The 23,544-nt window shown below is 43.8% G+C and overlaps 1 protein-coding gene across 1 annotated transcript in view; it reads right to left on the bottom strand.

Annotated features, from left to right (window-relative positions):
• Positions 1–23,544, bottom strand: part of ABCA4 (ATP binding cassette subfamily A member 4) — a 1,055,123-nt gene that overhangs the window by 413,563 nt on the left and 618,016 nt on the right. Inside the window, exon 22 of the mRNA XM_086957892.1 lies at positions 12,309–12,502. Coding sequence (XP_086814018.1) covers positions 12,309–12,502 — 194 coding nt within the window. The remainder of the gene's footprint in view (positions 1–12,308; positions 12,503–23,544) is intronic.

Raw genomic sequence — 23,544 nt, 5'->3', positions numbered from 1 at the left:
CACTTTACTGTTTTTGTTCTTATATAGACGTTGCATTGCCTCTGTTTACCTTATCTCTTCTAGCAAGGTCCATTTTCATAACTTCCTTCCCATGAAGGAACACCCTTCCGTGGACCGACTTTGGCCATTCGATGATTTACCTCTGGACTATGTTGTTGATAAAGGAATGAATACCTACTTACATTCTGAAAAGGTGGGGCCATATCTTGCTATTTGGTGCTATGCTAGTTTGACATCTTCACGCTCTCAGTGGAGATGCATCCTCTCTCCTTTATAATACTCGGATTCGTCAGGAAACTATCAATCGGGGATACTTCACTTTTTTTGACGTACATCACTTTGTCACATTTTACTCACATTATCTTACTTCTTTCTTTGTTTTTTGCACAGGTTATCACTATAACCATCTGTTACCTCTTTTTCTCTCAATAAAGAAACCACTTTCCTGAGGGGCGTGGCTTGGATGGCAAGGAGGGAGCACTCGTAGGTCTCGAGCTCCCGACCCCAAGTCGAACAAACGGCGATAGCAACGGCGGAGGAGCTGGGTGTGAGGCACCGGGCACAGCAAAAGACGCATAAAGGCAGGCTGCCCGCACACACAGCACCAGCAGTACAAAAAGAGCAATGGAAAGAAAAGTAACGGGGACAAAACAACAGGCTCGGTACGAGAGTGAAGGAGGTGCAAGATGGCGGCGGAGAACCGCGAGCGGGCTAGCAGACAATCGCAGCTACAGCGCACGCCGGACAAAGAGGGAAGCACCAAGGCAGCAGAAGCACATCCCCGGGGGTGAGGCAGGCAGCCAAGAGCGAGGACAAAAACAACTTGGGGGCAGTGATAGGGGGTGAAAACAGACCCTACCTCTCCCCCCCTCCTTAGGAACGAAACCGAAACTAACAAGGAGACGCCATCTTGAAGAGCGGAACAAGCGACACACCGGCACCCCAGCGAGCGTGTGAAACAACGCGGCAGCCCGCAAGGCAGGTGAGCAGGGGGCAAGCGCGACTGCACGTCGAGGGGCACAGACCACGGCAAGAACAGAGAGGAATGGCGCAGTGTGCATCGGCGGTGGGGAGACTCATAAGCAAGTTTAAAGGGGCAGAGAGTAACATCAAGGTAGCGGCCACGCTAAGCCGGGAGTGACAAACGGAAAACGATAAACAAAAACAAGCGGCGGCCATCATGAGGGAGGCACAACAGCACCAGGGGCGGCCATCTTAGGAGGGGGAAAAGGTCAGAAGACGAAACGGCTAAGGCGAAGTAACACAAAAGCCCCAGACAAAAGCACGAGCGGCAAGCAAACACCAGCAACACTCCCCAGGGTGTGCTGCAACGACCAACCCCATGCTAAGGCATTCCTTCAACAAGGGAGCCACAAACGAGCGGCGGCCATCTTGAGAAGGGCACAAACCAACAGAACAAGGCGGCCATTTTGAAGCGGAGAAAAAGCGAAAGCAAAACAAGCAAACAAGAAGAAACCATAAAACTCCACATCCCAGACAACAAAGCAAATGAAGGCAAAGGCCCAGCAGACGCGGGGAGTCGCCGAGAAGATCGCCAGTGCGGGACGCCTGTGCACTGGTGCAGAAGGCAAATGACACCATAACAAGCACATCAGCGCACTGCATAGCAGGCAACCAACACCTCCGGTGGCGCATAGCTCAGTAAGGGGCTGCATCACACCAACAACCCAGGTGTTATGCACCCCAAACAGCAGGTCGTGGCAAAGCCAGGAAGGCAAAAGCAAATACATATATATCAGGCCAAGGCAAGGAAGCACCCACAGACCAGCAACTGTAAGGGAACTGGCGGAGACTAAGACAAAGACTAGGACTAGAACAGTAACAGAGCCAAGTCGCTTTCGAGACACATCCCTACTATCATCGAGTGCCAACCCAAGCAGAACCGGAAGCCCCGTCAAGCAACAAAGAACACGAAGGCCCATATCGCACCAAATTAGGACAGGGTTTGAAACAATGGCGGGCAAGGACGATAAAAATATTGCCAACGACCCCAAAAAGAGCAGGAACGAATACCTCGAGTCCCCGGGCAAGCTCAAGAACGGCCAAAACAGCGAAACAATCACGATGGAGACACTCCTGAAGAAAATAACAGAGGGCAACTACTTGGCAAAAGCTACAAAAAAAATAGTAGACAACATCCAGATGGAGCTAATAGCCATAAGGGCAGCACAAAGCAAAGCCGAGGGCAGAATAGACGAGGCGGAGAAAAGAGTCAGTAACCTGGAAGATCTCACAAGAGTAACCCACAAAGACCTGGGCATTGTCATCAGGAAAACGAACACCCTGGAAAGGACCCAGGCAGAATATGACGTCAAGAGCAGGAAGGGGAACATAAGGCTATTAGGAGTCCCAGAAGGAGAAGAGGACACCCCAGGATCTTGTGCGGCAATGCTGGAGAACCTCCTACCCAAAATCACGGGACTAAGATTCGAGAGACCCTTTGAAATCAAAAAGGCATATAGAATCCAGGCGAGGAGGAGATGAATAAAGCCTAAAATAGATGAGAAAACAACAGGACACTTGCACAAGCCCAGAAATGTTATACCTGCACAGCCTTTTGAACTCAATCAACGTATCTACCTCAAGTGCGAAAGAAGACGCCGCAAACGCCTTGAGCTTGGTCGCAGCTAGCACAAGGAGGAATCGCAACTGCATCTACCTCAGTCTCCTCAGGGAAACACAAGCGTAACAGACAATGCCAAACAGAACTTAAAGCCACAAGCAACAACGGAATAGAAGGAAGCTCACAGACCAACTACCTCAAAACAATGCAGCAAGCACATATCCTTTATTGCAGTGGCCTTTTCGTTTCCTTTTGAAGGGGGAATACTAAATAACACTATGCAAGGACAAGTGTGACAGGGGCCTCTACCGCCTCCTCAGTAACAGACTTGGGCGAGGGAGAGAAAAGAGACTCTTGCTGTCACACGCTCACATTTCTAAATGCGGGGGAGGGGGTGGGATGGGAGGAGGGAGGAGGGGGGCGAAGGGCAGAATGGGAGAGCACAAACGATCACTACAGTACAGAAGCATGTTTTATTTTCTATATATGTCTTCACTATATCTATTTTCCTACCTCTACCCACCTCATCTACCCATAGCACAAGGGAGGGTCTGCCCAACGAACGAAGCAGTTCGACGAGACCCACAGTAGGCTTAAGCATGCCACCTGACGAACTACGCACGAGAAGCGACACAAAGGAACCACCATGACAGCGCCGACACAACCCCAACCATCACAAACCAAGCAAACACCAAATCTGAAGGTGGTGTCCCTAAACGTCAAAGGCCTTAATCACCCAGTAAAACGCAGGAAAACACTTGACTACCTGGCAAAACTGAAAGGAGACATCTACGTACTACAAGAAACTAGACTTTCACAGGAAGAGGCTCCACACCTGAAAGCGAGGTGGATAGGGGAAGTCCACTGCTCTCCCGCAAAACTCAAGAAATGGGGAGTAGTAACAATAATAAGCAAGAAAGCCAACATGACTGCGAAAGCCACGTACGCAGACGAGAAAGGCAGACTACTAGTGACAAGTCTGGAAAAAGGAGACGAGACATTACACGTAGCTAACTTATACGGGCCAAACTCCGACGACAAAGAATTTTGGGAGAAGACCACCACTAGACTATCGGAAATCCCACAAGACGACCTTCTCCTCGTGACGGGAGACATGAACCAGGTCATGGACCAAGCAACGGACAGACACCCACACAGGATAAGCCACGACACCCACAATCCAAACATTCTGAAGAACTTATGCACCAAGCTCCACCTCACGGACCCGTGGAGACTGCAGCATCCTGACGCACATGAATACAGCTTCTACTCCCACCTACTCCAGCAGAATTGACTACATCCTAATGTCCAAAATATACTCTCACCTGATTGATCACACCGAAATAGCACCCATAACCATCTCAGACCATGCATACATCACACACTCAGTGAGCGGAAGATACAATGAACAGGCAACCAGCAGATGGAGACTAAACAACGACATCCTGCAAAACCCGAGCAACATTAAAGAAATTGAGGAGGCCATAAAGGAATACCTAGACATCAACGACAACGGCGAGGTGGAAAAGGACACCATCTGGGACGCACTAAAGGCAACCATCAGGGGGAAGCTCATCAACATCAAGTCCAGAATGAACAGGGGTAGGAACAAGAAAATAAAAGAACTGGAAGATCAGATAGGAAGCCTAGTGAAAGGTCACTGCGCGAACTTAACAGACAAAAACACCTTAACAGACCTAAGAAAGAAAAAATACGAGCTGAACAAAATACTGAGCGAAAGAGCAGGCACCTGGATAAACAAAGTCAAGGCCATAAACCTATGCTCAGCCAACAAAGCGGGGAAACAACTGGCCTCGTACCTGAAAGCAAAGCAGAGACAACACGCAATCGCAGCCATAACGGACAAAAACAACAAATCACAAACAACGAACAAAGGTATCCTAGAGGTCTTCAGACAGTTCTACCAAGAACTATATAAGGCGGATAAGAGCTAGAAGACAATGGGGGGGAAGCCTGCTCCGCAGAATCAACCTGCCCGCACTCTCAGATGAGCAAAGAGAGATACTCGAAGAGACCATTACAGACGGTGAGATCGATGCAGCAGTCAACCAGCTGAAGCCAAACAAAGCCCCAGGCCCAGATGGATACACCGCAGCCTTCTACAAGAGATTCCTCTGCCAACTGAGACCGACCATGGCAGGAACGTACACATACTGCATCCAGGGAGGCAGAATGACGGAATCTATGGCAGAACCCAATATCATTGTAAACCCCAAGGACGGTAAAGACCCACAATTTCCACAAAGCTACAGACCTATATTACTCATCAACGTAGACTGCAAAATATACGCAAAAATACTGGCAAATAGACTAAACAGGGTGTTACCAGCACTCATCCACAACGCACAGGTGGGCTACATCAAAAACAGACTTTCACAGGACAACACACGACTGCTCAGCCACCTCATCAACCAACCAACACACAGTACAGAACAGGCGGTCATGATAGCACTGGACGTGGAGAAGGCCTTCGACAGAGTATACTGGCCCTTCCTAGATGCATGCATGCAGAAATTTGGCCTGGGTACTAAGTACAGGACAATGGTCATGGCCCTGTATAACAAACCGAGAGCCAGAGTCGTGGTGAATGGGGGCACATCAGAAGCTTTGACACTAGAAAGAGGCACGAGGCAAGGCTGCTCCCTATCACCCGGACTTTTCCTGCTAGCACTCGAACCACTGCTAGCCATGATTAGGGACAACAAGAACATATCAATCAAAGACAAGACGGTGAAACTGGCTGCATACGCAGATGACATCCTCATCACCACCACAAAACCCAAGACATCAATCTCAGCCCTAATGGACACCATAGGAGAATATGCAGCTGCCTCAGGATACAAGCTCAACAAGGACAAATCTGAGTGCAAGCCAATGAACGTACATACCACAAGAACTGTACTGGGGCAATCAGGCCTAGCATGGCAAACAAAACCACTCAAATACCTAGGGCTACTGTTTGGGAGGGACCTAAAAGACACCATAGAGCACAACGAGGAAGCAACCTTGAAGAAAATAAAAGAGAGACTAGACCTCTGGTCACCCAAATACATCAGCTGGTGGGGCAGGGTGGAAACAATTAAGATGATGGTAACGCCGGTGGTAAACTATACACTCAGCATGCTCCCCCTAGCCATGACAGAAAACTTCCACAAGAAGCTTGACAAATTATTGAACAAATTCCTATGGAGAGACAAAAGACCAAGAATAAGCCTACAGAAACTGAGACTGACAAAAAACCTGCTTGGACTGAACTTAATGAACTTCAAACACTTCCAAACAGCCTGCCTGGCCAAACAAGGTCTCTTCTGGATCACAAACACCCAAGACTACGAACCAGAGTGGCTGTAGGTAGAGAGGAACATCTTGGGAGGGCTAAACCCGATAGCACTACTCACTGCAAACAAACACCCCCTCGGACTAAACCCTATCATCAGACACACCAAAGAGGCCCTCGTGAAGGTAGACAAATGTATGGGTCAACGCTTCAGAGGAACAAACTGGGAGTCAATCTGGCACAACTCGAAGATACTCTACCAGACCAAAGTCCTCGACAACGAACTATGGATAAAGAGTGGAATCACAACCCCAAACCAGCTAGAAACGAAGAACGCCCCACTCACCTTTCAGAACCTCCAACAGCTCCCCAGCCTCCCAGATATAGAGCTGTACACATTCCTAAAAATAAAGACGGCTATAACAAGGACGAACCTAAGCAAAACACCACCAACGATAATCAAATACATGGACAACCCTCAATGCCACAGGCCACCACACAGCAAAAATATACAAACTACTAAGCCCCCAAAAATCAACGCTGAATAAAAAAGTGATGAACACCTGGGAGGATCTAGCGAAAAGACACCTGAATGACGAAGAAAAAAGCATACTATGGAAATCAGCCACCACCAACAAAGTCACACCGCAACTGGCGCACACGAAATTTTGGCTCCTCCACAGAGCCTACTGGACCCCCGCGAGGCTCCACAAAACAGGCATAAGAGAAACAGGAACATGCTGGAACTGCGAAAAGGAGAACGGTAGCCTGGAACACCTCATCTTCGAATGCCAAAAAATCAGGAACTTCTGGAAGAAGGTAAACAACTTCACCAACGACGTGTTAGGCAAAGACATACCAATCACCCTCGCTGATCTGGCCACAGGGTTCATGACACACAGCCTGGAAAACAAAGAGGAAAGAGACCTAGTTGACATCCTACTAACAGCGGCAGTTAAAATCACATTAACAAACTGGAAAAACACGGCCAAAGCCACCTTCAAAAACTGGATTAACTGGGTCACCTTCCCCAGAGGCGCGGACAACATCACAGGCAAATACTCAAAAGAACACAACGCCAAAAACGGCATGTGGGAAGCCCTCGATGCATATCTCGAACAAGCCTGACACCCCTCCCCCCCCCCTCTCTCCTTTCTTCTTTCGGTCGGGGGGACACCGCACACAAAGGAATGTTAAGCCAGGGAATATATGATACATAACTTGGTGGCGAGTCTGCCCATACCCCCCCCCCTCTTTGTCTTTTTTTTTTTTGCATACTCTGTACTGTCTGTATCTGCTGATATGCATACCTATATTTTAATTTAAAAAATTGGAGAAAAAAAAAAGAAACCACTTTCCTGGTATATACTTCGCTTAAAGCATGTATCTTCTTCCTGCACTGGATTCCTCTTTAGCTGTCCTGTTTCATCACATTCTTTCTTCCCTCTTATCTCTTCCTACTGAAAACCTTTAGTTATGGTCTATTTTATGTTTCTTATTTGTTAATATTTCACATCCTGGAAAAAGTCACGCAGTGACGAAACACATGTTGGCTGTTCATCCATGAGGAACATTAATTTGTCTATCATGTGTATCATAAGACTATTTGTTTGTCTAAACTCTACAATAAGCAAGAACAGTGCTTCCTACACGTCCTTACTGTTTGGACAGTGCACTTTGTGATACAATACCGCTCTGATGGGCATATTTACAAAGTAATGACGGAGTGCGATGTTAGCCTTCGTGGCCTAACGCTGCACACCACTACTTCTGAAACGCAGGGCTGCACCATATTTACAACAATATAGTGCAGCCCTGCGTTTCCCCCAGCATTGGCCGTAGATTCAGCAGCCTAGCGCCAACGCAGACACCCTTGCACAATAGTGCAAGGGTATCTGCGCTGAGTGGAAGATTGTTTATGTGCCGGGAGGTCTCCCTTCCTGCACATAAACAATCTTTAAATTGTGTTTTATAATTTCTATGTGTGCTGCTTAATTCAGCACACATAGAAATTGCAAAACGTATTTTTTCTTTTTTGTTTTAATAATTGTTTATGTGCAGGAAGTCGCCACCTTTGCCATATGGAAATCAGCCTTGACCCTGCTCCAATCAGAACAGTCCAGACTAAACTGCCAGGCCAGGTCCTCCCTGAACTGGAAACAAGCAACCTAGGACCGGTTCCCCCCCTATTATGGGCTCATCACCAAGGTATAGCTTGATTCAGTGGCACAGTGATAACCAGATCCATGTCTGGGCATACCTGTTGCAATTAGGGCGGCAACTGCAACAAGGTGATGGATGGAATGCTTGATTTAATCTAAGCTACTGGCAATCGTCACATCCGCCTATGCTCGCAGTGGGCATTAAAGTGGCATCCAGACCTCAAATCACATCTGAACTGGAGAGAGGACTTAAGAAGGACTGACCTCCTGCTCCCTGGACCCAGCAAAGGGAGCCTGCACCAAAGGCAGAACTGCACCTGCTGTATCCTGGCCTAGCAGAGAAAGGATTGTGTTGATGGTGTTCCTCTCAAGGAAAAGCGGTCCAGAGCCCCAGATAACGAATATGACTTCAAGAGTCAGTTGGCTGACTCCCTGTTACAGTCAAAGGGGCATAAAAGCTGAGAAGCCTGCTCCTTGACATTTAATATTTATCAGTCACTCCTAAGGTAGGCCACCTGTAGCCCAGGAGGCAAGGTGCATTATCTTATATGTGTGGAAATATATGTGCAAGCATATATTGCCATGTGATAGCATTTTAAAAATAATCCTACTGCAAGTGATCGACATTCCACAGGATAACATGAGCTGGACACTGGACATCCCAAGATGTCCAGCTCCATTATGGAACGGTCGATTTCCTTCATGTTTGGTGTCAAACACTGTGCGTATTAACCCCTGACATGATGGCTGTGACACAGTTTAACCAGCATGTACCCGAGTAGTACTTTAGAGAGTGCCCTCCAAGTTAAATTAGGGGTCTTGTGCCTTGGTGGGGCTGAGAGGGTTTGCCGCCAAGACAGAGATCTGACCTCATTCTTGGGAGTGTGTGCCAATCCCAGAGGCCAGAGACAAAAGACCAAAGACCTGTGTGAGCAAGAGGTGACAACCACACCTAGCTATGCTAGAGGCGAGCACCTCCACAAGCCTGACCACACCTCTACAGTGTCACAGCTGATGTGTAAAGTCGAGGATGATTTTCACCATCTTGAATTTAGCCTAAAAAGTGGTTTCTAACTACATTTAGTGACATACTCCCACTGCATATGGTCACTACTGGGGCAGAATAGCCACAGGACGAAGTGCCCATTGGCTACTAGTCCTCACACCTAATAACACCCCATAAATCCAGGATTCAAGGGGCACCCCAGACACCAGAACCTTAGATTAGGCATGATACCAAGAAAAGACCCGTTTCCACGACAAGGCAGGACTTCACGAAGACAGGTACTAAGCTCTGCATCCGTGGCAGCCACCCTGCAACTGCTGGACAACGACTGGACGAAGGCAACAGTCTGGTTGCAAAAGGAAGGTGAACCCCCCTGCAAACTCTAGACTTCACAAGAACTCCCCTGAGTTAGGGGTACTAGTCCCCTGCAGTTGTCAGGCACAAACTGCTAGATCCATGACCTTGAAGTGCTGTCCACCAAGCCGTCCGGAGTGGCCGCTCAAAGTCACTGGGCAGGTGGCTTCTGGGAACTGCAGTCCCGACTCTCAGTGAGGTTCAGCTTTCTACACCTTTCCCCTGGTCTTCTAGAAGAAGATTTCCTAAATCGCAATACTTACAAATACCAAGGCTTACTGGTGGTCAGTCCAACTACTACCTACTTTACTCAACACTTCGAGAAGAGAGATCCAACTGCACGAACGACCAACCACCCCTGTGGCTTCTTCGAGTCCCCCGAGCGAAGTATAGTCAATTAGTTAACATTGTTCCCCCATGCCTTTTGCAATTACTTGACAATCTGATTTTTGTCAGTTTTGAAGCACCCCTAACACCGTCCTATTTCCTCAGATTCGTTTCCTGATACCCTGGCTGGTGGAAATCCTCATTCTTGGCCTCTTAAATCCATAAGGATATTCTTGGACCTAACAGTGTCCCCATTCTTGGAATTTAGTTCCCTACAGGTACCCTACTCCACCCTCCTTGATTATTTTCCAAATTACTCCCAAATTTCCGGTTGGTTGATCCATTTACTAATTCTCTTTTTCTTTTCCACCACTGTACAGTACGTTAAAATATTGGAACCAGGCCCTGAAGATGACCTGACCTGACTACAGGTCGAAACAAAGTCAACTCTCCAGCGCCATTCTTGGCGCAACCCTATGGTTTACCTAATTGTCAAATTTTTCAAAAATTCTGTAAAAAAACATTTTGAACCAAAAGTGTCTTTTTGTATATATTGTAATTATTGTATATCTTGCTCCTTCTCTCACTGTTTCACTTGTCACTTGAGCCGTTCACCTTTTCATGAGCACATACATGCACAAGCTTTTTGTTACTGGTTACTCTCGCATTAATTGTAAATAGTGCTGTAACTGCTCTTGTTTCCTTTTTTTGCTTTTCAAAATACAGTTTGCATTACTCAAAGTACCACTCTAGCCTCCCTGTTTTCCCTCCTAGTGCAATTCATGTGCATGTTTTATATAACGGTCCTGTGAATTACTCCTGTTAAGACATTGTTATTTGCTATAATCTCTAATTCACTCGGGTCTCAACTGGGTATATGGGTATTACTCCTATTGTTTGGTTATTGACACTTTGCAGGAAGTCATCATCATTCGGGAGGGGACCGGGTAGCCCATTCGCTAGTTAGTCAAATATCTCCCTAGGCTTGAAGTGTGTATAAAAGTGGCCCCCCTGGCCCTCAGTCCTCAGATTACGTCTGAATTGGTGAAAGGGCCAAAGAAGGATAACCTGTTGTTCTTTGGACCCAGCAAAGAGAGGCTGCACCAAAGGATGGACCTCACCTGCAGAATCCTGGGCTAGCAAAGAAAGGCCTGTGCCTGTGGTGCCCTGCTCAAGGAAAAGCTGTTTCCAAGACTCAGACACTGAAGATGACTTGAAGCGCCAGTTGGCTGACTTCCTGTTGCAGTCACAGGTCCAAAAAACTGAGAAGCCTGTTCCTTGAGAGCCCAGCTCCATGAGGCCAAGTCCCAACCCTCAGACGTTGCACTCGATCCCACTAAACCTTGGAGAATCACAGGAGGGCAATTTGGTTACCCAGCACAGATGTTCCTGCTAGTTAAAGGGAACCACTTGTTTTGCTCTAACCGGAGACCAGTAGAGCAGTGTTGATTGGTTTTGTGCTGGATTTCACCTGGACTTCATGGGACATCAATTCCTGAGGCCAAAGTTGCCCCTCCATGTTCATGTACTGAAGCCCTGCCAAGTACCATGCATCAGGCATTAGACTAATGCATTTCAGGTTGGTGATTTGCATCACCAAACTGAAATGCAGTCACGCATTATAGCGTCTCAGCTGTCAAGCTGGGAGCACTGGTATATTAAAGGACCATACAAGCTACAGTGGCAGTGGGCGGTGTGCTCTGCTGCCAGCAGGCTTGGGGGCTCTCTGGCTCCGCTATAGCACAACTCAGCTGCACAGAGAGTGGTGTGCCACAATGTAACAATAAGTTACAAGGCCACCCAACAGAGTCGCAATATCACTTACATCAGTGGAGAATGCCCGGTCAGAGCCCAATGCTACAGAGTGTGTTAGTGTTGACTGACAAGTGACTTCAGGCAGGTCTGACTCTTGCTTCCCGAAGTGGTAGCCGGTGGGCAGCTGGGTAGTTCAAAGTTGGCTGCTGGGCAATCATGGACTTATTTATGGAAGTGCAGCTCGCACACATCATCATGCTGTCGCGCGGTATGTAATCCCCCGTCATTGGCTACATGAGTGCAATTAGGCCTGAGCATAATCATTGCCCTGGGAGACAGTCAGTGATGGAACTCGGCACAGTCATTGCTTGCAGCCACTGGGGTCCACCAATTACCGCCGTCCGTGTTCTTCTGAGTCAGGTCAGTGAGACTTTGCTATCACCTCATGTCTGACTGGTCGTAGTCAGTGGAAGAGAGAGGTTGTGTGAGCCAAGTTCACCTTTTCCTTTGCTAAAGCCCTTCTGCTCTGAACCACAGCTACCCAGGACATAGCTCAGGTTTGAGGCTACACAACCACACCATATAATAAACCACTTTCCTGGAAGTATGTATGTAGGTATGTCGTGCTATATGTTTATGGTGTGCCATATGTGTATAGCATGAACTTAGGTAGAAGGTAGTGGAGCCTGAATGCTAGTGAAGCCCAATGAGCGATACAATGTACAGAGGCCATACATAGTGGGAGAGTTATAGGGAGTAGCGTTATAATGTTTGTTACAGAGGAACTGTAGGAGAGTATGGGTATGAATCACAAGCACTTACAGTTTCTTTTCTGCCGTGGTCTTTAATGCTCCTCATCCGACGAACCAATGTGAGGTAGAAACCAGTACCAAAGCAGTTCTTCAGGAAGAGCGGGGAGCCGGAGCAGTAGAGCTTCCCTTGTGAAATGATAGCGACCCGATCTCCTAGGAGGTCCGCTTCATCCATGTGATGTGTGGAAAGGATAATGGTGCGCCCTGGATAAATTATAAAAGGAATTGATTTGATAACATGAGATCCTTCATGCAAACCACAAAATTTAAATTTATGACAAACTATGATTTTAATTGATAATTTCCAGGACAGAAAGAAAGTGAATTTACCAAAAAAAAGCACTGCCACTCTCTCTTATGCCCACAAAAATACGCATACATAGACACACAAGCACATACAAAAGCATGCACACACACATACACACAACCGCTCTTAGATCTACACTTCCTCTCACACATTTATTTCACAGCTTTTTTGCAATTGCACCTGAAGTTCCAAGTTTACTACCTACAGACAACTAACCACACCATACCTCTTCACGGTCTCTCCCATACGTTGAATCTTTCAGACTTTCCCACCTTTGTACACAGCACACATTGTAGCCTACAGAATCATCCCCCAAACCATGTGTGCTTTAGAAAATCTCTGATCCAACAATAAATGGTTGGTTTCATCCCAACTTTAAATTCGAAGAATCGTACAAGGAAAGCAGGAATTACATAAGAGAAGATAGATCTATATACAATTTTGCAAATACAGAGAGCTACTCTATATTAATAAATGAATTTATCTTTCAAGTGAACAAATATTTAAAGTTTCGCAGATCAATATACTAAATAACACCTGATAGAATTCTTTAAAATATCTGAAGAACTGACAATACCACATAGTGACACCCACATTTATTCATTCTCAAGCCCTCACTGATGAGCATATCGTTTTTAACTCACCAAGTTACTATTACTAAGGTCACTAAATAACACACCCATGTCTCAGTACAATACTACTGCCAAGACACCCGAGAAGGAGCCATCTTATTACCCTCCGACAGCTAGAACTCATTGCCGAGGAGACAGGCGCTATTTTATAGGTCTTACATAAAGGCAATGATGGCGTACTGTCATGCGATTATATAATGAAGGGGTTCCCTCGAAATAATGATAATACTGGAGCGAGAGAGGGAAATAAACTAAGCACAAAAAGGAAAAGAAAAGCCACCTCCAAGTTATGCTCTATAATACAGTCAGCATAATATATACAGGTCTCAAAACAATAGGATCATTCTCAAAAAATTTTATTTTTATTTTGAATTTCTTTTTTTCTATCTTTTTTCTCTTTCTCATTCATACCATGCAAATCACATTTATCTTCAATACACCAACATATGATAAATCACTTTATGACCTCCCACACTTCTAAATATATATTTCACACCACTAACATATCACACATACCATCCATACCAAACCATTACAATCTCTCATTCATATTATAAAAAACATCTAATATATAGAGCTATGGAGCGGAACATCCTTTTCAATGTGGCCACAAACAGTCTGGAAAACTTATTAATACAAATCAGACAATCCACAATAATTCCTAGTGTCCTTAACATACATGGTATATATATTGTCATTTCCTTGTGTTAAGCATATATGGAATACATTTTATACAAATCATATATTTTAATTTTTTTTTGTGGTGTCCCAATGGCTCTGGCTCTGGTTCTGATGCATGTTTCGGTCATGGTGATCATCTGGCCAACCACCTTCTTCAGGGCACAAACTTATGGTATATGAATCAGTAACCATTAAAAACAAGGAAAGGAGGGAGGAAAATATAGTGGCCATGATATAGATTCAAACTAGAAAGAAAAATATTCAGAGAGTAAAATAAGCAAATGCCTAAGGTGCACTTCCTTTCTCTATGTATTACAAGTTTTTAAATTATCCATGAAAAATTGCATTGTTTTGAAAGCTTTTTCTATGACCCGTATAAATTACTGACTCTATTATAGAGCACAACTTGGAGGTGGGTTTGCTTTTCCTTTTTCTGCTTTGTTGCACTGTCACCCTTCATCTTCAACAAACCCCACATTAGAATCACGCCTCAAACCCCAATTGCTCAGCCCTGAAAAGCTAAGGAATAACAGATTTATTATCGAATTTATTCTCATCTAACGGAAAGCAAAAGTAATCAGTGTTGTACATTGAGTCTCAACTTCACCCAAAATACTCAAAATCTGTAAGAGGTAAGAGGTCTGATATAGCGGAATCTAACCATCGACTTTCAAATTAATTATGTTATTATTACCCGTCATCAGGAAAAGCTTCCATAAACCTCATGGGCCAGACCATGTATAATAAAAAAATAGCCTCTTTGTATGTGAAAATATTGACCAAATAACACTAACAGCTAAATATAGTTTCATTTTTCTTAGTATTTAATTATTTTACCGGTATTAGTTGTTTCATTTGCAACCAGGAGCATGTTGTCACTTTTTTATTTCACTTGGCATGGGTGCTTGAACTGGGACACTGGTGACAGATAAGAGGTGCCACACCTGTTCTGCTTGTGGGAAAATACTGTGACTTGCAGTGCAATCAAAGGAATGAACAGGCCTGAACTAATCTTGAGACATTCCTTCTTCTACACCCACCATTAGTAACGCTTCTTGCTCCTCATAGAGTTTGTCTTGCAAACCACTTTTATGCACATGTAACACCTTTCCCTCCTACCTTGACTTCCAGTGGTGGTTAAAAATGTGAGAAGGGAGGTAACATAGTTCAGCCACATGACTATAAAATAATATTTTCAGAGCTAGTCTTTGCCGGGTGGAATCTTGGTAATCTGTGGTGATGGAACATGGCGAGACAAAGGAGATAATGGCGATGAGCCAGACATTCCTTTTTGTTGAGGCCCATGCATGGTAAATAACAGAATACCTTGACAACTCTACAAAAAAAGAGTTTGAACTACATTCACTTTAACAGGATAACCCTTTTAAAGGATTCACATGACCTGCAATGCTAAGTCAAACGGTTGACAACTATACATTTGCCTCTGGTAAGACACTTTCTGTCTGTCCCTATGGACAAACCTCCCTAGTTTGATAAAATATATTTCAAATATTTCTGAGATGAGCACAAAAGCATACAGCCTTAGAGCCATGCCTACAATAACATTGTGAGATAAACCACCTCTAAGAGGGTCACATTGACATTCTACATTACTCAACAATTTGCAATACCTCAAAATCGTCTGTGAAGTTCTGTAAATAAACATCCGCCCCTTAAAAATATTTTTGTTACACAGGATTTGCCTTTAGCACTGTTACAACTATTTAACATGGGCTCACGCCCAGACATCCACTGCTGGAAAATCTATTGTCAACAGAAGCTTTTGGCACTTCTCAAAGATTATTTTGGCTTTAAGCCACAACCTACTTCGAAATATGCCTCTGCAACTCAAATCATGTGCACTCAGCCTTCACAGTTTTTTTTTTCATTTTCAAAGTTGAGCAAATACCCAACCCTCTTGGGCAACTTGGTGGGCCCACCTCCCCCACTGCGCATGGCCTTCGACCTCAGGTCAGGCCCCGCAGCCAACCCCCACCAATGTAAGAACGTGGGTGGTTATTTGTAGGTAAGGATGTGAGACCTTCTCAAGTAATAGGTTCACAACATTCTATCTCTTGAAATCCAGGTGTGTAGCCCTTGACTCTCTCAGCACAGTGTGTCAGAGCAGACCAAGAGCTACCCAGTATCCCAGTCCAGAAGTATGCAATGAACAACATTAAATAAATCATTATCCAGTCATTTCTTTTACTTATAAAAAGAAGATCTCTGCTATTATGCACACACTGCTTAATACTTCACATTAATTTACAAATGTTTCCAAGTAGGCAGATTTAAATACCTTGGGTGACGACCCTCCTAACCGTTTACACCCCTAGGGAGTACTGAACCTTAACATCATGATACCCCCCATATTGACTAGACACAATATAGGGGGGTTTAGTAATCAAACATTTAACCAGCTGGCTTTGTCAGGGAGGCACCACATTCATAAATGCAGAAACATAGCATAACAGACCAACACAACACCATTATAACTGCTAGGGATGATACCACCTTAAGTTATAATGATATTCATTAGAGGTTGTAATGGCTCACTGTGAACCCAGTGCTAATCAATAAAACATTCCCCTAACCTTCATTAAGACATTTACAGCATCATTGTCAATTTTGTCATTAAAATTTCAATGAAAAATTAGCACAAGTCTTTCTTTTATTTTAAAATGCTGCAAGTACATTCTTAGTCCCCACCAGCAAGGATTCACAAATCTCAGAAACTCTGAATAAAGGCACAGCCTCTAGGAGTGTCACCGATTTTACACCCTTGCAAGTATACAGGTGTAAATAACTGTGGTGACACCCTCCTAACAGTCCATATACAGAGCTCATAACTGTAAGACCATCATACCACCCACATACAACAAATTATAGGGGGTGCAGTTATCAAAAGGCAGGCCTACTGGAGTTGTCAGCGTGTCATCACATTAATTAGTGCAGAAACACACCATAACAGACAAAGGCAACACCATTAACACTGATAGAGATGGTAATGCTTTACAGAGGCATTCTTAAGAACAAGTAATGGCTCACTTTTAACCGGTTGAGAATCAATAAAACATTCTAATAACCTTCATTATGACATATGTGAGGAAAATGGTTTATTGAATTTGGTTGTGCGACCTCACATGTAATAAAGTCACAGCTTCTTATTAGGTTTAGTCAGGTTTGTTTGTTAAATCTTAGCTCAGTCCTGGGTAGCTGTGGCTTAGAGCAGTCAGGCTTTATCAAAGGAACAAGTGTAAAGCATTTAAAAGTACCAAAACCGCTGAATAAGATGAAAATGCTACACAAAACAAATCTAAGATCAATTTATAAAAACAGGCTGTATTTTTATCTTTCAATAGACACCTCAATGGCAAAAATCCACTTGAGGTTTCCGGAGATGTGAATTCTCAAAGAAACAATACATCCTAGATAATCAATTACAGCAATAAATCTTGTAATCTACTGCAACATGCAGTTTAGGGTTAGCCACGACAAGTAACTTGAGAATTGTAATTCAATTCCAAGTTTTATTCTTGATAACTGGAAAGCGGCTGTGTGAACGCTTTCCAGTTATCAAGAATAAAACTTGGAATTGAATTACAAGAACAAGAAGTCTTCTCTACTTTTCCTGCAAAAACCGGTGGAAACACTGATATACATGAACTGTATTATAACCATACGTGTGCTAGGGAGTGTTGTGACTCAGATGCAGTAGCCAAGTTTAAAAGGAATAGTGGTTCCTTTTACCCTATAGCACCGTCAAATAAATTTGCATTAATCATACTGTGTTATCTTCTAAGAGGCGCCATACAACCTATAACAAACCACTGCCAAGTCCATTAAGTAACTTGAGAATGGCTATAAAGGCACTCTTGTCATGCCTAGCTGTGGCCAGGAGCCAGTCACAGGGATAAATAAGGTCCAGTTGAACAGTTGCCTCACAGAGGTGAGGCGCAGCGGCCAGGGTGACTGACGCCGGAAGTTGGGGATCACGGTTCGATCCCTGGCACCGGCGGCAGGGGTCTGCCCAGCACCATGTGACTCTGGGCAATAGCTTGCTTAATCTTCCCGAAGGCCCCCAGCGCAGGGAAACCTACGGGTAGCTGTGCGCTTTACAAATACAGGATTATTATTTATTATTATTTCAAGAATTCGCCAGTCCAATGCCAGGGCATATGGTGAACCACCATAGGAATCAATGGAGCGGTCATGATGCAAGGTATACAGGATGCTAAAGATGCTCAAGGATGCTGGAGATGCTGAGCTTGTGGTCACCCCTCGGTCCAAGAACATGGTGGGCAACTTTGGCTTTATGGTTCGATGTCCCTCAAAGCCCGTGAAAAATCCAGCCAAAACCCAGTTCCCACTAGTCTACTGGTCTCCGATTACAGCAAAACCAGCAGTTTCCTAGAACTGGCCGTAACTTCCTTGCTAGGCAACCTATCTGTACTCCGACGACTCTCTCAGGTTCAGCAGACTCGGGCACACATTTTGAAGGTCGGGACTCAGGCTCCCAGACTGCCCTATAGTGGTCAGCAGCAATCAGGTGTTCTTGGCTACCAACTTGCCAAGGGAGGCTCCCTCGGATTGTATAGCCTTGTGGCTATAACAGGGAGTCAGCCTACTGACCTTTGCAGTCACCTTCTCTGTCTGGGGCTCAGAGATGAGTTTTCTGTGAGCGGGACACCACAGGAACAGTGCTTTCTTTGCTAGCCCATGGTGCAGCAGGTGCACTCCAGTCTATGGTGCAGACTCTCTTTACTGGTTCCAGGAAACAGCAGAGCATTCCTTCTTCAGTTCCCTTTCCAGTACAGTTGTAATCTGAGTTCTGGGAGCCAGGTCTCCCACTTTTTTGCACAGGGGGATGCAGTAACTACTAGCCAATGGGCTACCAGTTCCTCTCTCACAGACTGATGACTTTCTGTGAAGTGTGGAATCTAGACTGCCCCAAATACAGCATTCCGCCCACTCCCCACATGGCAGAACCCTTCTCTTAGTGTGTGGAGCTCCCTAGCCAATACCAAAGGTGGGTGCTACACACTGGCACAATGAAACTTGAGGGGGGCCCCTGCAAGGTACGTGGGGGGGGCCCTCCGGACTCAAACAGAAGCTCTCCGTCCAGAATACTGGTCCCTGGAGCTTGGAGCCCCCGCACCGCAAGGGCTGCTGGGGACTGTGTTACGCCCCTGGTGCTATATGCTCACAGAAACCCAGTTTGGCAACAGCTTCTCCCTCTGTTTGAGAAGCAAACCTGTCTGCTAAAACCAAAGAGAAGCCCCTCTCATGTGTGACTGCCATTTGCCCTATAAAGGCAGCTTCTCCTTTGAAGCTCACCTTTTGGGCTCTCAACCTGTTTGGCTATCATGCCAGGAGGAGGGCACAACTCTTCCAATGGCAGGCGCTTTGTGTTCCTTCCTGAGATTCATACATACCTCCCCAGGAGGGAAGAAGGCTGTCTCAAGGACAACATACACTCTGTGTGAAACTGTGAATGGTCACTAGACAAATTTGGGCAACTTTCTAAAGTTGCCATTTGTAGTAAAATATTATGAGATTTGACTTGAGCATTTAGTCAGGGTTATTGAAATGATTCTGTTGATACGTTTCATTGCCGAGGAGACAGGCGCTATTTTATAGGTCTTACATAAAGGCAATGATGGCGTACTGTCATGCGATTATATAATGAAGGGGTTCCCTCGAAATAATGATAATACTGGAGCGAGAGAGGGAAATAAACTAAGCACAAAAAGGAAAAGAAAAGCCACCTCCAAGTTATGCTCTATAATACAGTCAGCATAATATATACAGGTCTCAAAACAATAGGATCATTCTCAAAAAATTTTATTTTTATTTTGAATTTCTTTTTTTCTATCTTTTTTCTCTTTCTCATTCATACCATGCAAATCACATTTATCTTCAATACACCAACATATGATAAATCACTTTATGACCTCCCACACTTCTAAATATATATTTCACACCACTAACATATCACACATACCATCCATACCAAACCATTACAATCTCTCATTCATATTATAAAAAACATCTAATATATAGAGCTATGGAGCGGAACATCCTTTTCAATGTGGCCACAAACAGTCTGGAAAACTTATTAATACAAATCAGACAATCCACAATAATTCCTAGTGTCCTTAACATACATGGTATATATATTGTCATTTCCTTGTGTTAAGCATATATGGAATACATTTTATACAAATCATATATTTTAATTTTTTTTTGTGGTGTCCCAATGGCTCTGGCTCTGGTTCTGATGCATGTTTCGGTCATGGTGATCATCTGGCCAACCACCTTCTTCAGGGCACAAACTTATGGTATATGAATCAGTAACCATTAAAAACAAGGAAAGGAGGGAGGAAAATATAGTGGCCATGATATAGATTCAAACTAGAAAGAAAAATATTCAGAGAGTAAAATAAGCAAATGCCTAAGGTGCACTTCCTTTCTCTATGTATTACAAGTTTTTAAATTATCCATGAAAAATTGCATTGTTTTGAAAGCTTTTTCTATGACCCGTATAAATTACTGACTCTATTATAGAGCACAACTTGGAGGTGGGTTTGCTTTTCCTTTTTCTGCTTTGTTGCACTGTCACCCTTCATCTTCAACAAACCCCACATTAGAATCACGCCTCAAACCCCAATTGCTCAGCCCTGAAAAGCTAAGGAATAACAGATTTATTATCGAATTTATTCTCATCTAACGGAAAGCAAAAGTAATCAGTGTTGTACATTGAGTCTCAACTTCACCCAAAATACTCAAAATCTGTAAGAGGTAAGAGGTCTGATATAGCGGAATCTAACCATCGACTTTCAAATTAATTATGTTATTATTACCCGTCATCAGGAAAAGCTTCCATAAACCTCATGGGCCAGACCATGTATAATAAAAAAATAGCCTCTTTGTATGTGAAAATATTGACCAAATAACACTAACAGCTAAATATAGTTTCATTTTTCTTAGTATTTAATTATTTTACCGGTATTAGTTGTTTCATTTGCAACCAGGAGCATGTTGTCACTTTTTTATTTCACTTGGCATGGGTGCTTGAACTGGGACACTGGTGACAGATAAGAGGTGCCACACCTGTTCTGCTTGTGGGAAAATACTGTGACTTGCAGTGCAATCAAAGGACTGAACAGGCCTGAACTAATCTTGAGACATTCCTTCTTCTACACCCACCATTAGTAACGCTTCTTGCTCCTCATAGAGTTTGTCTTGCAAACCACTTTTATGCACATGTAACACCTTTCCCTCCTACCTTGACTTCCAGTGGTGGTTAAAAATGTGAGAAGGGAGGTAACATAGTTCAGCCACATGACTATAAAATAATATTTTCAGAGCTAGTCTTTGCCGGGTGGAATCTTGGTAATCTGTGGTGATGGAACATGGCGAGACAAAGGAGATAATGGCGATGAGCCAGACATTCCTTTTTGTTGAGGCCCATGCATGGTAAATAACAGAATACCTTGACAACTCTACAAAAAAAGAGTTTGAACTACATTCACTTTAACAGGATAACCCTTTTAAAGGATTCACATGACCTGCAATGCTAAGTCAAACGGTTGACAACTATACATTTGCCTCTGGTAAGACACTTTCTGTCTGTCCCTATGGACAAACCTCCCTAGTTTGATAAAATATATTTCAAATATTTCTGAGATGAGCACAAAAGCATACAGCCTTAGAGCCATGCCTACAATAACATTGTGAGATAAACCACCTCTAAGAGGGTCACATTGACATTCTACATTACTCAACAATTTGCAATACCTCAAAATCGTCTGTGAAGTTCTGTAAATAAACATCCGCCCCTTAAAAATATTTTTGTTACACAGGATTTGCCTTTAGCACTGTTACAACTATTTAACATGGGCTCACGCCCAGACATCCACTGCTGGAAAATCTATTGTCAACAGAAGCTTTTGGCACTTCTCAAAGATTATTTTGGCTTTAAGCCACAACCTACTTCGAAATATGCCTCTGCAACTCAAATCATGTGCACTCAGCCTTCACAGTTTTTTTTTTCATTTTCAAAGTTGAGCAAATACCCAACCCTCTTGGGCAACTTGGTGGGCCCACCTCCCCCACTGCGCATGGCCTTCGACCTCAGGTCAGGCCCCGCAGCCAACCCCCACCAATGTAAGAACGTGGGTGGTTATTTGTAGGTAAGGATGTGAGACCTTCTCAAGTAATAGGTTCACAACATTCTATCTCTTGAAATCCAGGTGTGTAGCCCTTGACTCTCTCAGCACAGTGTGTCAGAGCAGACCAAGAGCTACCCAGTATCCCAGTCCAGAAGTATGCAATGAACAACATTAAATAAATCATTATCCAGTCATTTCTTTTACTTATAAAAAGAAGATCTCTGCTATTATGCACACACTGCTTAATACTTCACATTAATTTACAAATGTTTCCAAGTAGGCAGATTTAAATACCTTGGGTGACGACCCTCCTAACCGTTTACACCCCTAGGGAGTACTGAACCTTAACATCATGATACCCCCCATATTGACTAGACACAATATAGGGGGGTTTAGTAATCAAACATTTAACCAGCTGGCTTTGTCAGGGAGGCACCACATTCATAAATGCAGAAACATAGCATAACAGACCAACACAACACCATTATAACTGCTAGGGATGATACCACCTTAAGTTATAATGATATTCATTAGAGGTTGTAATGGCTCACTGTGAACCCAGTGCTAATCAATAAAACATTCCCCTAACCTTCATTAAGACATTTACAGCATCATTGTCAATTTTGTCATTAAAATTTCAATGAAAAATTAGCACAAGTCTTTCTTTTATTTTAAAATGCTGCAAGTACATTCTTAGTCCCCACCAGCAAGGATTCACAAATCTCAGAAACTCTGAATAAAGGCACAGCCTCTAGGAGTGTCACCGATTTTACACCCTTGCAAGTATACAGGTGTAAATAACTGTGGTGACACCCTCCTAACAGTCCATATACAGAGCTCATAACTGTAAGACCATCATACCACCCACATACAACAAATTATAGGGGGTGCAGTTATCAAAAGGCAGGCCTACTGGAGTTGTCAGCGTGTCATCACATTAATTAGTGCAGAAACACACCATAACAGACAAAGGCAACACCATTAACACTGATAGAGATGGTAATGCTTTACAGAGGCATTCTTAAGAACAAGTAATGGCTCACTTTTAACCGGTTGAGAATCAATAAAACATTCTAATAACCTTCATTATGACATATGTGAGGAAAATGGTTTATTGAATTTGGTTGTGCGACCTCACATGTAATAAAGTCACAGCTTCTTATTAGGTTTAGTCAGGTTTGTTTGTTAAATCTTAGCTCAGTCCTGGGTAGCTGTGGCTTAGAGCAGTCAGGCTTTATCAAAGGAACAAGTGTAAAGCATTTAAAAGTACCAAAACCGCTGAATAAGATGAAAATGCTACACAAAACAAATCTAAGATCAATTTATAAAAACAGGCTGTATTTTTATCTTTCAATAGACACCTCAATGGCAAAAATCCACTTGAGGTTTCCGGAGATGTGAATTCTCAAAGAAACAATACATCCTAGATAATCAATTACAGCAATAAATCTT

This window comes from Lissotriton vulgaris, chromosome 1_1 (genome assembly GCF_964263255.1).
Source record: "Lissotriton vulgaris chromosome 1_1, aLisVul1.2, whole genome shotgun sequence".
NCBI lineage: Eukaryota > Metazoa > Chordata > Amphibia > Caudata > Salamandridae > Lissotriton > Lissotriton vulgaris.
The sequence above is the reverse complement of the archived record's forward strand: the minus strand, read 5'-3'. Positions and strand labels throughout refer to the sequence as shown.